Source organism: Ornithodoros turicata, chromosome 1, assembly GCF_037126465.1.
Source record: "Ornithodoros turicata isolate Travis chromosome 1, ASM3712646v1, whole genome shotgun sequence".
Classification (NCBI taxonomy): Eukaryota; Metazoa; Arthropoda; class Arachnida; order Ixodida; family Argasidae; genus Ornithodoros; species Ornithodoros turicata.
Window position 1 is genome coordinate 127,777,547 of NC_088201.1, and position 18,014 is coordinate 127,795,560.

Consider the following 18,014-nt stretch of genomic DNA (forward strand, 5'->3'; position numbering starts at 1 on the left):
GGACTCTGCCATCAAAAGGGAAACCTCGCACACAAGAGACGGATGTGGACTCTGAACCCGACAGCAGACGCGGCGCCGAAGCACCGACCTCGAACGTTTCACAGGTGCATGACGACGTTCGAAATCCTCCAGCAGCTTCGGGAGTCACATCATCCAACATGAACTTGCAGACTGTTGATTTCGTCGCAGCCGTGCAAGCTGCAGTTCAGGCTGCTGTGAGAGAAGTCGCAAACAGCGTGAATGTAACTGAGCGCACTACGCAGGGTGATCCGGTTACCCGACACCTAGCTGCGGAAAGCGGGAGGCTCGTACCGGCATTCAACCCAACAACAAGCACTTCGCTTACAGCCGAGGAATGGATTCGGAAAGTTGATGACTTGGCAGGAGCGTACGACTGGAACGACAAACAGAAATGCTGTTACGCTCTTCTGAAACTTCAAGGTGTCGCAAAAACTTGATACGATGGGGTGCCATCACCCTTCAACACATGGGATGAATGGAAGGAAGAACTTTGCAAAGCATTCCCCGATACCGCGAGTGCTCAGCGCAGATTTCGAGAAATGGAGTCCCGAAGGAAGATGAAAAATGAATCCCTCGAGGAGTACTACTACGACAAACTGACAAAAGCGCGACGTTGCAAGCTTGATGACCGCGCCTGTATTGAATACATTATAACAGGACTTGGTGAAGAAGACAGCATCCCAGCCTTGGGCGCGAGCACGTTTAACCGTCCAGAGGACCTGCTTTGTACTTTGAAGCGCATCGAAGAAAGGCTAATTGGTATGAAGTCTACGGCTGGCCCAAAGCAAGCAAATCTGCCGACGAAAAAGCGAGAAGATGTGACTGGCTCTGATGAAGCGTCGCAAACTCAGGCTTCCGATACGAAGAAAGGTCCGCGATGTTACAACTGCAATGATTTTGGCCATACTTCTTCGAAATGCCCACAACCTTCGAAGAAGCTGTAATGGTGTTAACGACGACGAGCGCTCTGTATAGGCTCGCGAGATGGCAAAGAGAAAGACGACGAATAAAGAGTTGCACCACGTGTGACATGGTGGCAGCGGTGTTACGTCAACGACGTGGCCAGCGTTCGAAGCGAAAGGATTAGCCCTAGCTGGCAGAAGTTCGCAATGGAAACGACTACTACGCCGATGACTTCAACGTTGGTACCAGCAACGATGACAAGTATCCTGCCTCCGCCCAAGCCACTCGATGTTACCGGCGATCTTTGGAAAGCTTGGAAGTTGTGGAAAGGCGAGTTTAGACTCTTCTCTACAGCGACAAATCTAAAGGCGCAGCCAAAGGAAGTTCAGGCCGCGACCTTCTTGGTTATACTGGGTGAAGAAGGCAGGAAGATATGCAATACGCTACAGTTTGAAACGGAAGCGGACCGTGACGATGTCGACAAGCTTATCCAGAAACTGGAAGAGCACTGCAAACCGACGCTCAATTTAACGTACCACGAATTTCTGTTCGGATCGCGAAACCAGAAAGAAGGGGAGCGATTTGACGAGTGGCTGACAGAGCTTCGGATACTCGCTGCTAGCTGCGAGTTCGGGACCTTGGAAAAACGCATGCTGCGTAGCCGCATAATCCTTGGAGTTCGCGACAAGAAACTTCAGCAAAGGCTGATCTCGGAAAATCCGTCATGTGAGAAGGTTATAGAAACATGTCGGATGAGAGAGCTCAGCAAGCAGCAGTTTGAGGATATCCAGAAGGAAAAAGATGAAGTGAAGGACGTTCACGCGGTCACGAAGCGAACGAGAACTTGTTCGAAGTGTGGATATACGCACGATAAAGATGCATGTCCGGCGCAAGGTAAAGAATGCAAGAGTTGCGGTAAACTTAACCACTTCGCCAGTGTGTGCAGAAGCAAAGGACAACGAAAGAAATATAGAAGGAAGCCGAAGGCAAAACAGGTCCTTGAAGTGGAACGTGAAGAAGACACTTACTTCTTGCAAATGCTGTCCGTAAATAACGTCGCATCGAGCGATCTCTGGTCTGCTGAGGTTACGATCGAGAACGTGAAACTAAACTGCAGAGTAGACACTGGTGCCAATTGTTCCGTAATCTCAGCCGGACAGTTGAGAAAAGTCACTAACAAGAAGACTACAAAATGCAACGTTACGTTGAACACCTTCTTTGGCTTCAAGCAAAAGGCCGCAGGCAGGATTCCTCTGCAAGCATCATGTAACGGCCAAAGCACAAAGGTGCTGTTCTTCGTCGTACCACAAGAGGTACCGCTTACCCTGAGTGGGAAAGCGTCGGAAGAACTAGGTCTGATCCAGCGCACTGTGCATTCGGCAGTTGCTACAAAAACAAGCGACGAACATCACTTGTACGGACCAGCACAACCTTATCGGGACGTCTTTGAAGGCCTTGGAAAGCTAAAAGGGGTACAGTACCACATGAAGTTAACACCCCATGCAAAAGGAGTTGTAAAACCAGCAAGGCGGATTGCCGTTGCACTGAAAGACAAAGTCAAGCGCGAACTCGACCACATGGAAGCCGACGGAGTAATCGCCAAGGTGACGGAACCTACCGAGTGGGCGAGCAACATGGTGGTCGTGGTCAAGAAAGATAAGGTCAGGATCTGTCTTGATCCCGCAGATCTCAACAAGGCGCTCCTTCAGGAACACTACCCCATGGCGACACTCGAAGATATCGCGCCGCGTCTGGGAAAGGCAAAGTACTTTTCGACACTTGACGCATCGTCTGGCTTTTGGCAAATTCAGCTCGACAAGGACTCCTCATACATCTGTACTATGAGCACACCGTTTGGGCGATACCGTTTCCTAAGGATGCCGTTTGGGATTTCAACAGCTCCTGAAGTCTTCCAGCGAGCTATGCACAGGGTCCTACAGGATCTCGACGGTGTCGATGTCGTAATGGACGACATCCTTGTCTGGGGAGGGACCAAGGCTGAGCATGATCAACGCCTTATGAGGCTGCTGGAGCGATGCAGGGATGTAAACCTCAAACTAAACATCAGGAAATGTTGTTTCCTTCAACAGCAAGTACGGTACTTGGGACAAATGATCACGTCAGAAGGACTTGCTGTGCATCCAAGGCGAGTCGAGGATATTCTCGCCGTTACTGAGCCAACAAATGTCAAGGAACTTCGTACCTTCCTGGGCATGATCAACTTCGTGTCAAGATTCATCCCCAATGCATCACAAGTGTCGGCACCGCTACGTGAACTGCTCAAAACAGATACAATTTGGGAATGGTCAACCAGACACAAAGACAGCTTCAAAGAGCTACGCGAAGCGTTGACGAAGGCACCGGTTTTAGCGTACTTTCAAGCACACAAGCCTGTGACGCTCTCAGTCGACGCTAGCCAGGATGGAGTTGGAGCTGTCTTAACACAAGAAGGGCATCCCGTTGCGTATTCCTCCCGTTCCCTTACGGAGACTCAACAAAGATATGCACAAATTGAAAAGGAGATGGTCGCCATTGTACACGGCTGCGAGAAGTTCCACGAGTACATCTTCGGACAACCCAGCGTAAAGGTCGAGTCCGACCACAAGCCGTTGGAAGCCATTTTCAAGAAGCCTCTCCACGGATGTCCACTTCGTCTACAAAGAATGAGGCTCGCACTTCAAAAATACCCGATTAACGTTGTATACAAACCTGGAAAGGAAATGTTCATTGCAGATGCTTTATCACGCTTTCCGAAGCAGGAATGCCTGAGAGAAGAGGAGCACTTCTATGTAAACGTACTTCAATACCTCGATGTTTCCGACGAAAAAATAGCGGAAATATCGCGAGCGACACAACGTGATAGCCAGCTGCAGAAGATCCGAAAATACGTCGAAACAGCATGGCCTAACAATAAAAACGAAGTTGACAACGAGGTGCGTCAGTACTGGACCTACAAGGAAGAAATTCACGCGCAGGATGGTCTGCTGTTTCGTTCCAACAGACTAATCATCCCAAAGGGAATGCGGCAAATCACACTAAAGCTGTTGCATGCTTCACACTGTGGAGAAGAAAAGATGAAGGAGAGAGCGCGGGACGTCATGTTCTGGCCCGGGATCACGTCTGAGATTGAACAACTAGCAAGAAACTGCGCTTTATGTGAGAAGCATCGACCACGAAACGAGAGACTTCCTATGATAAGCCATGAACTCCCTAAGTTGCCATGGCAGGTTATCGGCGCTGACCTTTTCAGCCAGGGTGGAAGAGAGTTCTTGATCCTTGTGGACTACTACTCTTTCTACTACGAAGTCAAACCACTAAAGCGTTCTACAGCGAAAGAGGTGGTAGCCATATGCACAGACGTGTTCACCACGCATGGAATTCCAGTAAGGTTTCTGAGCGATAATGGCCCACCTTTCGGCAGCCATGAGTTCCGAGAAGGCATGAGGTTCCTCGGAGTCACGCACATTACTTCTAGCCCTCATTACCCGAGGTCTAACGGCATGGCTGAACGAGCAGTGAGGGAAGCGAAGAAACTACTAAGCAAGTACGACTATAAGAGCACAGAATTCAAGACTGCTCTGCTCGAGTGGAGAAATACTCCGCGGGACAAGGTGTTAAAATCACCAGTACAACGCTTGATGGGAAGGAGCACCCGGACACTTCTTCCGGTACATTCAGCATGTCTGCAACCAAGCCTGGTACAGCCAAAGGATGTGGTATCACGGCTTCAGCATCTCCGCCAACGTCAGCAGGTCTACTACAACAGAGGAACTAGACAGCTGCCTCAACTGCTGCCGGATAGTCCAGTGACAGCCTACAACAGCAAAGTCAAGACTTGGGCACCAGCAACAGTTGTGGGGTCCGCCGGGGCACCAAGGTCCTACATCATAAGGACGAGCGACGGTGCTGAGCTTCGTCGTACTCGGGAGCATCTTAGATCATCGCAATGTCAGCAGCAGCAACCTGCTTCCACTCCCGAGAACGAACCACGGTCGGGTCCAGCCACGGAGTCAGTACCAGTTCGTCGAAGCACCAGACAACGTCGAAGCCCTCGGAGATACCCCCTAGAAGAGTAATCTGTGGCTCCGTATCATGCAAGGACATTTCAAGAAGAGTCAAGGAAGAGTTTGGGTTTTGAGTTTTAGGACAAAATATCTTTTGTGTAATGTTGACTGGGTTCTTTTAGACTGACTTGAGAAAGGGGAGATGTAATGGTGTTAACGACGACGAGCGCTCTGTATAGGCTCGCGAGATGGCAAAGAGAAAGACGACGAATAAAGAGTTGCACCACGTGTGACAGAAGCAACGATGTGGAAATTGCAACAAACCTGGACATCTAACTAAGGAGTGCCCAGAGGAAGCTAGCGTTGCGAAGGGTAAAGATGTTGCTCAGCACATCATGGAGACTGGCAGCGAGACGTCTAACGCAAAGTACTTTATGAAAGCTAAGGTAAATGGGAACAGCGTTAGATCATACCTTGATTTGGGTAGCCAGTGCGTTACACTTCGTGAAAGTGACGCCAGTCGCATGCAGCTGAAATACGAGAAGCTTAACAAGCCATATACGATCAACGGCTACGGCTCAGGACAGATCGTGCCTCTCGGGGAAACACGCGTCTCCCTTGAAGTAGACCAGGCAACTGCAGCAGTAGATGTGTATATAGTGTCAGATGACGCTCAGAGAATACCTTTATTGATAGGACATCCATTTATCGAACAGAAGCACATCACGATTGTCCGCCGCAGGAACGTTGTAAGGGTTTTCGAAGAGCCTTTGACAGAAAATCTAGACGCAGATGAAGAATCTCTGATGAACATGAAAATTCCAGACCTTCCTCAAAGACGTGTCAACTTGTGGTCAGCAGAGGCAACCGTTATACCATCTGGGTACGTAGGTTTTGTGCAGCTACAAGCACCGCCAGACGTAGCGGCTGGAGACGTCTTTACAGAGGCTCAGTTTCGACGACAGGCTAATTCTGAAAGCTGTATTCCTCGATGCGTGATCAGTATCGATGACACACATTCAAGCTGTGTGCCAGTGATGAATTTATCAGCACGGGACTTGCATATACGTCAGAACGAAGTGGTGGTTAGAGGAGACTCTTGCACAGAAACAAGAGAACCCGTCGAAGAACTGAAGTCTAACCTGTGTTGTGAAAGATCCCTGGTAGACTTTTCACAGGTCAACATCGGACCATGTGTACCGCCGAAGCAACGTGACAACCTGCTAACACTCCTTGAAAAGTACCGAAATTGCTTTGCCGTGGAGGTGTCTGAGATTGGTTGCACGGATGCAGTCGAAATGAAATTGGAGCTCACAACTGATATTCCCGTTACGTTTCGACCATATCGACTGTCGTCATCTGAGCGAGAGGTAGTGAGGGAACTTGTAGAGGAACTGAGAAGTGCAGGGATCGTCGTGGATTCCACCTCTCCTTATGCGAGTCCCATTCTGCTCGTGCGGAAGAGGACGGGTGACTATCGCCTGTGTGTAGACTACCGCGCACTGAATCGAATCACAAAACCGGATCGCTACCCATTGCCACTGATAGATGATCAGTTAGAGAGGCTGAAAGGACAGTACTACTTTACGAGCTTAGACCTCGCATCGGGATACTATCAAATCAAAATGACAAGTGAGTCGCAGCCGAAGACGGCGTTTGTGACCCCGGATGGTCATTATGAGTTTGTCCGAATGCCCTTTGGACTGTCGAACGCTCCAGCAGTCTTTCAGCGAATGGTCAAAAGTGTTTTGGGGCCTATGCGCTATTCAATAGCACTGGCTTATATGGACGACATCCTTATTCCGTCCACTAGCGTTGAAGAGGGTCTTCAGCATCTCGAAGAAGTACTGAAAGTGCTACAAAGCTCAGGACTGACGCTCAGGTTGGGCAAGTGTTCCTTTCTTCAAGATCAAGTAGACTATCTTGGCTACGAAGTCTCTGCCAGTGGTATTCGGCCTGGAAGACGGAAGTTGGAGAGCATATTAGACTTTCCGAGACCGAACGATGTTCATCGCGTGAGACAGTTCCTTGGACTCACAAGCTATTTCAGACGCTTCGTCAAGGGGTTCGCTACCGTGGCCGCGCCTTTGACCAAACTGACGGCGAAGAATGTACCTTGGGAATGGACTGACGAACAGGAAACAGCATTCCAAGCATTGAAGTTAGCCATCACAGAACGACCAGTTCTCGCACACTACGCTCAGGATGCAGAGACTGAGGTCCATACTGATGCAAGCCAGGACGGCCTGGGTGCAGTTCTCATGCAAAAGCAAACTGATGAGAGATTTCATCCTGTGGCTTTCGCTAGCCGACGAACCACAACAGAAGAGAGAAATTACCATTCTCATGAACTCGAAACCTTGGCAATCGTCTGGGCTCTAGAGAAGTTTCGCGTCTATGTCCTTGGAATCAAGTTCACCGTGGTGACTGACTGTAATGCAGTCCGGTGCACCATGACGAAGCGCAGTTTGCTGCCACGCATTGGACGATGGTGGTTGCGCTTACAGGAGTTCAAGTTTGACACGGAGCACAGACCGGGATCACCTTTGGCCCATGCGGACGCATTACGTAGATCGCCTACCGGAGATCCAGAGACGTTGCAGCCCGTAAATGGAATGATACTGGCTACAATGATAACCGAGGACGACTGGTTAGTAGCGGCGCAGGCGACCGACTCCAGAATCAGAGACCTTAAGGCACAGTTAGAAAAGAGAGATAATCTCTCGAAAAGTGACCTTACAGTGCATTCTGAGTATGCTCTGAAGGGACAAAGAGTGTACCGAAAGGTGAACGAGAAGAATCAACCAGAGAAACTGCTATGGGTGGTACCTAGTCACGCTCGATGGCAGGTCGTAAAAAGATGCCATCATGACTTGGGACACTTTGGGCTTGATAAGACTCTATAGAAGCTAAAGGAGAAGTACTGGTTCCCGCGGTTGAAGAGGTACGTCAAGAGGTATTTGGCATGCTGTCTCGAATGCCTCTACCACAAAGTGCCTTCTGGCAAGAAGCCGAGCTACCTCCATTCTATCGAAAAGGTCGACGAACCTTTTCACACGATCCACATGGATCATTTGGGACCGTTTCCTCGTAGCAAGAGAAGGAACAGCTACATCATAGAAGCCGTGGATGGATTTACAAAGTACACCGTCCTACGCGCAGTGCGGAGCACAGCTGCAGGACAAGCTGTACAGTTTCTCCAGGACATAGTTGGTCTTTTTGGCGCCCCTCATCGTGTCATTACAGACCGAGGCTCCTCATACACTGCGAAAGTGTTCGAAGATTTCTGTAAGAAACACAGTATCAGCCACATTAAAACGTCGACTGCAACGCCAAGAGCAAACGGTCAAGTTGAACGAGTGAACCGTACAATCACTTCCTCATTGGCTAGCTCATGTCAAGACACCGACAGGAAGGACTGGGATGACGTTATGCTAGAGGTCCAGTATGCAGTTAATAGCACCATCCATAAGGCGACTGGAAGAACGCCGTTTGGACTTTTGTTCAACTTTCGTCCTAGACGATTCAACGGCGATCCGCTTGATGACAGCCTAAAGGAGACCTTTGATGACGACATACTGCAGCGACGAAAAGCAGCACTTGCAAATTTCCGGGCTGACCAGGGTAGACAGAGAAAAGCGTACAACCTGCGAAGGCGAATGGCGGATACACTTCAGCATGGCGATTTGGTTGTCGTACAGCGAGATCCTCCTCCAAGTGGAGAATCAACAAAGTTGTCCGAGAAATACAAGGGACCCTACATCGTATCCGAGGTGCTACCTCATGACCGCTACCGCATTGAAGACTTGCCAGAAAATCAGCGGACAAGCCGTTACTACACTGGTGTCGCACCTATCGATAAACTAAAAAGATGGGTCGGAGATGACCTTGACAGTGATTCAGAAGACAATCCGTTCGATCGGGACGATCGGGAATAGGATGGCCGAATTGTAATAGAACCAAACGAAATCGAAACCGAAACTGGTTCTACGGACGCACAAGCGATGCGAACGAGCGGCAAACAACACTGGAAGACACCTCAGGGTGGGGTAGACGTGCCCTGGACCGTCTCTGTATGATGTTCTTTCTTTAATTAAAGTTAGCAATCCCTAATCGACCAGTCTCTGCCATTCTGTCTCCGAGGGAAGCTAACACTCCTCTACATTTGGTGACCCGAACAACGAACATCATGTTCGGCGTAATTCGGCCACTCAGCATCCTAAATTCTTCGGCGAACCAGCAGCGAACCACCCTCTAGCAGGCAAGGCGCACTGGGACCACTGTTCCACCGGGGACCCGCAGGGAGACCACAGTAAGCTGACTTTCCGGCCTCCACCTGCTTCATGATGATCCTCCCCGGCACTTCTCTGGCGGCAACCGGCATTCATGCTGTCGTACCGGTCGTGGTACTGTCGCCCACTCAGCAACGCACTCACCCAGCAACAATCAGCACTCACAGCAACAGTCAACGCTCGACAGCAGTCACTCAACAAGCACCCAGCGCACTCAACAAGGGCTCAACGCACTCAGCAGGGACTCAAGCATCCAAGCACTCATCATTCATCTCATCACTGGAACCCGCCCGGATCGCAGCACTCTTGTTCCCGCCACCCCGCTGCTGCTGCATCAACAGCCACAAGCACAAGGCGTATGCCCAGCCGTCCACCATCTACGAGCCGTCATTCATTCTCCTCTTCGTGGTATCGACGCGAATCTGAACCGCATGCACCGCTCCTCGTCTGAGGGGGGGAGTGATGTGGCGGCACGGTGACGACGATGACGACGTGCCTCTGCTGCACGCGCTACGGCGCTGGCACAGCAGTTCTACCGGCACCGTCCTAGCTTGAGGCCACGTCCATCTGCCCGCTGGGACATTCCATCATCGCCGGTCAGGACTCATGTAGAGGGACACCACCTCCTCTACAAGCATTTTCACCCCAAAGACTTCTCAGAAAACACCCTTGGTACTTTCAATCATTAGAATCATAACAGCAGTAAACTACCACTGCTGTTTAAAGTAATGATTGAGACCCTGGAACACTCAGCATTATCACCGGGGTTATGTAATGCATGAAGCACAACCTTTTCTATGCTCATATATGCTCATTGTCTGAGGTTACACCTGCGAGCAAAGAGGCGCGAAAGCCTGGGGGCAAAGTTCCATTCGGGCTCGACGGAGGACTAGACAGAACGCCGTTACGGGGACAGATATATGATGTGATTGAATTCCTACAATATTAATTTTCACACTTGCGTTGCAGTTTAGAAAAAACTATCACGAAAAACCCGTACTACTCTGCTCAACTATAATTTGAGGAGCATTTAAAATTCTACTCATTGTGGAAGATGTTCTATAATTGCGCTATTACTTGGATTACTATCGATCAAGCGCTCCAAGTTTTTCTCTCTTCCCATTTCAGCCTACGGGATCCTGTCATGCAGTAAAGCAGACTCACGTCCAAAATAATTAATTTACACTGAGGGTGCCGTGCTAGGTATTCCTATACTACGCTCGGATACCAGCATTTCTGCTCAAATACCCACACTTGCAATCAGCTTACTTCATCAACATATCGATCACCCGGCAACATCTAACAAACAAAAAACCCACTTCTCCTGATATAACACTATTCACCTCTTCCAAGTGGCTTTCTCCCGCATAAAAGCAGTGAAAGAACGAAAGAGCAGCGAAAAATTACACGCACTTTTGCTCTAAAAGCTATGACTGCAAAAAACGGAAGCACATGCTAATAAAGTGAGACAAACATACTCACTTCTGCTATAAGAAAATTATTGCATAGTGCGACACACACAGTTGCATTGTTCCTGCGTGAACAAAGCACAAGACAAGAACACACAAATTCCCTTAAGCGACGCGGAAAAATTACTTCTACTCGGGCAGCATAATACGAGGTACGCAGAATTTTTACGGGTGAAAATTGCAACAAGGAACACACTGCTAAACAAGTCTAGACATGCAAAGATGACGTCACAAATCAGAAAAAAGAAGAAAACACACACACCAGCTCAGGGATGCACAACGAGACGTGCTTTATAGGAATTTCTACTCCATGCTCAGATACCAGCATTTCTGCTCAAATACCCATACCTACAAACAGCTTACTTCATCAACATATCGAGCACCCAGCAACATCTAACAAACATACAAACCCACTTCTCCTGATAGAACACTATTCAGCTGTACCAATCGGCTTTCTCGGGAGGAAGGAGCAGCGAAAAATTACACGCCCTTGTGCTCGAGCTCTGCTGCTGTTTAAGTGATAAAACAGTGCGCTCACCAGGGGAATCGTTAACGCATCGCGCGCGCGTCGTTGCGTCAGCGTGTCCAACCCGCGAAAACGGGCCCACGTGCGGCTCGCGTGGGGACGCGGTTCTGGCACACTGTTTTATCACTTAAACAGCAGCTGAGCTGATATTGTAGTTTTCGACCACTCGCAGAAAGTAATGAACTCTTGAAACTGACAAAATCACTACAAAAAAGAGATAATAATAAAATACCCTGCCGTTGTTGTTGTTGTTGTCATTCCCTACGTGAGTGATACTTTGTTGGTGTCTGTTATAAAAATACGACGTGCAGCAGGTGGTTATCCTCGCGGTAAGTCTTTTATTCCAGCGCCAGCAAAATGTATTCAGAAAGGCTTAGGGTGTATAAGGTGAGCCCTAGGCGTGGTGTTGATGGTCGCGCACTGCTCTGTTGGGTACCCAAGCTTGCAGTCAGTGATGCTGGAATGATTATTTTATTTTGTTTGAGTCATTAGCGACTCACCTATTTAGTGAATGGTCATCGTGAAGGGTAGTGGTCTGGTTTAAAAATGATGAGAGGTTCGGCATGTAGCGTATGATGTTCTCATACATATATGTTCTCATAGCGTACACGTTCCACTCAACGGTACGTATTCTTGCAAAATATATGGGTGGAATCGAATCAAAGTAAAATGAAATGAATCGAGTAATATACCTGCTTCGCAAAACCACGGCACCGTATTTTCTTCGATGTATAGACAACATGCATTCCTGATGCGCTTTCTTTTTAGGTTCTCGACGGCCGACTGGCGATATCCTATTACATCCGGAACGAAGGCCTATTGTTTAGCGTTCGTATATATGTCTGTACCGCGTTTTGACGATGGTTGGATAATTATTGACTTCGATAAATAATACGGATTTTTGTGGTCGTGATGATACTTTTTGGTATTCGCTCGTGGCGTGTGCATGTGAAAAATGCCAGTGAGTGATATGTTTGGGATCCGACTTGACAAGCAAGTTCTTTGTGGTTGCCTTTTCGTGTGACTCGAGTGATAAATTTATGTACTATTGCGTGAAATATTCGTTTAAGAAATAAGGGTTATCGCGTTTGTATTGCAATTTGTAGGATGGGACGAGTATTTTTAATAGAATTGTCTCGCGAACCTGGTGAAGTCCTTGTTTTGGGCAGGCTTTTTTATGAGTGCTCGTCGCGGGTCTTGTTGCGCTGCATTTCATGTGCTTTCCTCAAGCGGTGTGCCTTGGTCTTATCCTGTGGTTCACGCCTTTAACTCCAATTCTATCAGTACCTGTGTCACAATGCCAGTAAGGAATGATGCATCATACGCAGCAACAGATTCCTGGCAATGTCCTGGCAATGTCCTTGTCTGTCTTCCTAGCGCGCAAGCACATACAAAGGTAGCTGTATTTGTAGGTTATACTCATGTCTTGTATATATCAGCAAATAAGATAATTTTCATCAGTGTCATTCAGATGAATTGTGTTCATAACCTTTTAATATAGCTCTTATTGACCAGGTTTCCAAATGCCAATTAATATTTGAACCAAGATGGATATTTAACACTTAATTAACTCTGTCTTGCTAAAAGGAGTACTTGTAACTGATTCATTATCATGTCACCAACTAACACTTGTAAAGAAGGACTTGAGGGCTGACTTCAGGTATTAGCAACCCTTGATCTGAGTTTAAAGTTAACCGTGCAGCATTGGTGTGGGCAATAGTACTCCAAAATGGCTAAATAATTTATTGCATAAGTTCTCTGTTACTGTAATTGAGATGTACTTCTGCAAAGTACTTTTGACAGCCCTGTAAAATGAAATTTGCTTCAGTGCACACGACAAACGCTGTGTAACATTTAATTGAAATATAATATAAGAGCACATGCAACACTTTGTCGCAATTCAAACTATCTTTTTCTTTTTTATTCTCCAGGGATTTAAGAAAGAGAGTAGGACTTCCTGCCCTCTGATGTTTTGACGTACTTGATAGAGTTGTAAAACCTGCAACAAAATAAACAAGAGAAGTATTAATAGTTTCGTCTTTCCCTTTTGAATTTAACAAGCTAGTTATATTTTACCATTTGTGCACTTTTGTATTCTCTGGTGGTGAAAAGATTACAGGAACAATAATGCTGCAGATCCAACAGTGACCTGTCATCTTAATGAATCATTGGACTTTTCTTCATGCATGCTAAGTGAGACGAAAGAAAAGTACAATAAAGGTCGTACAAAAACAGCAAATCTCCGTCGACTAAAATTTTATATATGTGGATGTTACCACATCATGTAGTTTCCATCCGAAAGTAGGACTAGGCAAGGTTGTTTGGTTATTGTTGGTAGGTTGTTGGCATGTTGATGTGGTATACCGTTATAAATATACATAGGGGCAAACACAGAAGACAGCGTGATGGCTGCAAACTCTCAAGTGAAGAACAAGAACCTGAAAGCATGACTAAAAAAATGCAGTGTCTATGCAATGCATGGAGAACCACATTAATCTCTGAGAAGGTAGTATCGAGAGAGCAATAAAAAGAAATGACGGTTGCGTCTGAGATAGTGGAACTCTGCAAATTTAGGACCAATATGATGTGGTAACCGTGCATGGCTCACTGCAGCAGTGACACACACTGAACAGTTGCTGTAGTGGGGCTCCAAAGACAATGAACTTTCACTGTTTCAATGGTCATTCAAGTGTAGAGGATGCATCTCTAGAAAATTAATTAGCGTTCCTTAGTCGTAACTATATGCACCATTTCCCACAGGAAGTATTCTTCTACCCTTCAAACAAGCTAGTAGTTCTCATCGGTTTCTTCTCCTACTGTTGACGTCGTACTAATGTTCTGCACCTGTCCAAAGACTCCATAAATGCCACAAAGTCTGCAACACCTAACAAATCTACTCCTTCCATCTCCGGACTTTGCATACCTGCTTTCAGCTATTTCTGTCATGTCAACTTGAGTGCCTGGATTACACAACACCAAGCAGTCTGGCGCCACTTCAACACTGGAAGGCCCCTAAAATTAAATTTGTTGATGTTGACAATGTTGAGTACGGGACAAGCAGGATAACATAAGTTAAATGAAATACGTCATCGCTATATAATAATTTATACATGTGTGACGCCTGTACATACCTAAAGAGTTGTGATGAACTCGTCACTTTGGTGAAGCAAAATCACTGGTTACTGAACGGCAGTTTGCTTCGGACGCCTTCGCAATTCGCTGTCTACGGCATCTTCCTCGTAGTCATCGGCAGGAAAATGAGCTCAGCACACACGACACGACTGCTGCATCTAATAGCCGAGTGTTTCGAACCACATTCGTTTTCGCGCACTCTCCTATAGAATCTTGTGGCAGAAAACGAAGATGAACGAACATGATTTTTGCATCCCCGAACACCAAAATTACACCAGGCTTACCTACGTATCTCGAATACGTGGCACAGCAGCCACGAACATGTCATTCACTTCCACTTTCTGCTTCGCGCGACCAACATAACCACCCACGACGTTAACAATAAACGCGATATCACAGACGGCCTTGCAGATGGCGCAGTGGATCGTAGCTCGTAGCGGCGAAGTAGCTGAATGCTTTATTAACGTAGAAACTATGGAAGTGAGCGTCATTTTTAAAATGTCGTTTAGCTGTAAGATCCTGTGCGTCAACGTTGTTCTCGATAAAATTAGCTCTCACGTGGTAAGGGTTGACCAATCCCTGGGAACCCTGGACCGGAAACTGCCGAAACCCAAGTTTCTCCCTTTCGCCGTTCGTTGGCAGCACCGTCCATGTTCCGGCAGTCTCCAAAATATTTATACGTAAAAAATATGCCGAATGGAGAAGTAATGCTTTCTGTGTCTTATCAAACAATGATGTTGTGCACGACAGTGGGAAAAAATATGGGGATTATTTTTCAGTGTTTGGTCCCTTCAAGGCCCATGAGGTTTACTACTGCTCCTTCAGAAGTTACACACATACACACACACATGCTTCCGTCACGGTTAAAACGGTGACTCAGGATTTCCTCTTGGGCTACAGAACATATCTTTTTTGCCACAGTGTTGGGATTCACCTTCCAAAATGACAGATATTCCCGAAGGGGCTTGAAAAAAACTGGCATCCCCTTTGCTCTATTCTTGCGGTATGTTAAAAGAGTGAAAGAGTCCTTCCCATCTTCGACACCCTCCATATCAGGCGGTGGCGTCACAGGGCGATTCTGAGGAGGAGAGAAGGTAACCGCTGACGGTAACTCACCGTCCCCAATTTCTGTGGCATCGGACCAATTCTGCAGTGCATTTCAATCCTTCGAAGAAGGCAGGAACGGGTCGTCGTCGCGCATTGCGCTCGGAAGCCGCCGATCCACCGGCGAATGGCTCCTGTCAATCCGTGCTGGGCAGAACCAGTCTGGAGGTCCATCCCGGTTTTCAAGGTCTCGGCGGAGGACGGTCCGCCCAGTGGCCATTAACAAAGAGGGCCCTTGAAGGGCCGTTAAAATCGGTTAGGACAGCAATAGGGCTAGCCAAGCTTCAGAGGAGAGAAAAGTACCCTAAAAACAGAAGAAATGCAGAAAAACTGCAGAAAGTGACAAATTTAGACTGGAAGTAATGAAATCAACAAAGACGAAAGTTTAGACTTGATTCATTTTAAATGGGCTAGGCCGTCGCTGCCATTGTTGTTGCTGTAAAGTTCTGTGCAGGTGCTGCTAGACATATTTGTCTATATTTCATTTGCACACATCCCATTTACCCTGTAGCTGCCTCAAATTTCCAAACCTTGAGACAACAACAACAACAACAACAAAAAATCTCACGTGTTCATGTCACGTGCCATGTGTTAACATGGCAGTGTGCTCCATCATGTAGTGTTCTGCGCAGCCTCAAGCCATACCTTAAACTCTGGCTATTTGATTGGTGTATATTAACAGAGGCTCATGAACAATGTCAGGAATGCAAATGTAGAGAATTAGTTAGCGGGAAAGCAGCATGCATAGGGAGAAGAAATACACAAACCTCTGCTAATTATGTCTGGAACAGCGGTCTCCCGCTCTGCTCCAACAACCTCAAGAGCCTGGCGCCATTCACTGACACGCATATTTGCTGTTTTCGTTTTGCGAGAGTGGTCATGACCAATAGGAACAATCCTGTATATGTTTACTTTTATCTATATCCTGGTTTTCTTGCTGCTATTCGCCATCATGGAGTGCTCTTGAAGCATGAAAGGAGATATGTAGAAGTTGCATCACCAGGCCGAAGGCATGCGAGAAGTGGTAGAAAAAAAAAATATTCCTACTGTTGTCCCAAAACATAAAAAACAGTATGCAATACCCTAATTATGTTGGTATAATATATATCAGGAGATATTTGTGACTTATAGAAATAGTTTTTATAAGAAACGAATCATGGCTTTCTGCATGCGGTAAGTAGGCAAGCCTACCAAATTCATGTTTCAAATTAGGGTTCTCATAAAACTGTACCACATAACAGCGAAGCTAGACATGCACATAGGCACCTCTAGTACCTGGTGACACTAGAGAAAGGTTATGCGTAGTTCACGTGCTAACAAAAAAAATGATATGATAGAAAAGCATGCGATCACATGCATGTGTGTGATTAAGGTAATCGCAAAACTTAGGAAACGGGTGCTGACTCCAGCAATCAAAATTATTACCTTTTTCGATTCGGTTTTACTGGCACACTATGGACTAAGGCCATAATGCGCCAAATACTAATCGAAGCTGTACCTATATAAAATTTGTGTGCTCACTATAATTGAGATAAATGCTAGATAGGAATTAGAATCATAGATCTTTTAAAAACCCGGAATCCCTAAAAGGCATGCACACTTTCCCAAAGGGTACAAAACTTTCATCGCCAGCAAAAACTCTGAGTGCAGTGGTAAGAAGTTTCTATTGAATGATACAATACGACGTTGCCGAAAACACTGGCATGCTGGGCATAGAATGAGGATGTGAAGGATTGAGAGTTATCCCACACTGTGACTGCATTCAGGAGGGTCCTCCTCTGGTAAGAGATACCCATGTGTTAAAGGGATAGTCGCATCCGGAAGCGTGTTCCGGAACTATTATGGTCATGTTCCCTGTCGTTCATAATGTACGCCGGCAAATTTTCTCCGCACAAATCCACTTGGTTGACTCAGAAATGAGTTTTAAATGTTCGCGCTTCCGGCGCGCACGGCAATCCCCGCAAGGCGCCGACACTGGATGACGTCACCCGGATAAACCAACCATCAGGAGGCGCTCCTTCCCGCCGCAGATTCTGTGTGTGTCTGTGCGTGCGGCTGCCCCTTTTTCTTGTTGTCTTGTCGCGTTTGCTTTGAAGTACTTTGAACCATAGCGTGTGGCCTAGGATTTCACGCCGTTGACGTGCGATGTCACAGCCAGGAAACCGGTGCTACGTGCTCGGGTGCAGAAAGACTTATAACGCAAATCCCGAGCTTACATTTCACCCACCTCGCAATGGCTAAACGAAACGAAAGTGGGAGGCAGCGATAGCCAGCCACTACTGTGGTGTGGCCCAAGGATTGAATGTTTCACGCGTCTGTTCCTGTCATTTCGCCGACGAAGCCTATTTTGATGAAGATGTATTGCAAGTTCGGCTTGGGCTACGGCAGAAACAGAAGCGGCTGAAGATTGACGCAGTGCCTACCACCCTTACCACATTCGATCAGGAACAAGGGCAGGAACCAGTAACGGAGGTAAGTGACAATTTTGCGTGGTCACAGCTATACGCTGCGATGAAAAATGGCAGTTGTCACAGTAAACATAATCGCGAACACCTGGCCTCGC

At 47.1% G+C, this 18,014-nt stretch overlaps 1 protein-coding gene across 1 annotated transcript; it reads left to right on the forward strand.

Annotated features, from left to right (window-relative positions):
• Positions 1–1,178: 1,178 nt before the first annotated feature.
• On the forward strand, positions 1,179–5,000 carry LOC135385146 (uncharacterized protein K02A2.6-like). The gene has a single exon (XM_064614323.1). The coding sequence runs from the start codon at positions 1,179–1,181 to the stop codon at positions 4,998–5,000; it is 3,822 nt and encodes a 1,273-aa protein (XP_064470393.1).
• Positions 5,001–18,014: the final 13,014 nt, after the last annotated feature.

Bases quoted from the DNA above. Each gene is read 5' to 3' on its own strand.
- LOC135385146 (XM_064614323.1), top strand. From the start codon at position 1,179: ATGACAAGTATCCTGCCTCCGCCCAAGCCACTCGATGTTACCGGCGAT.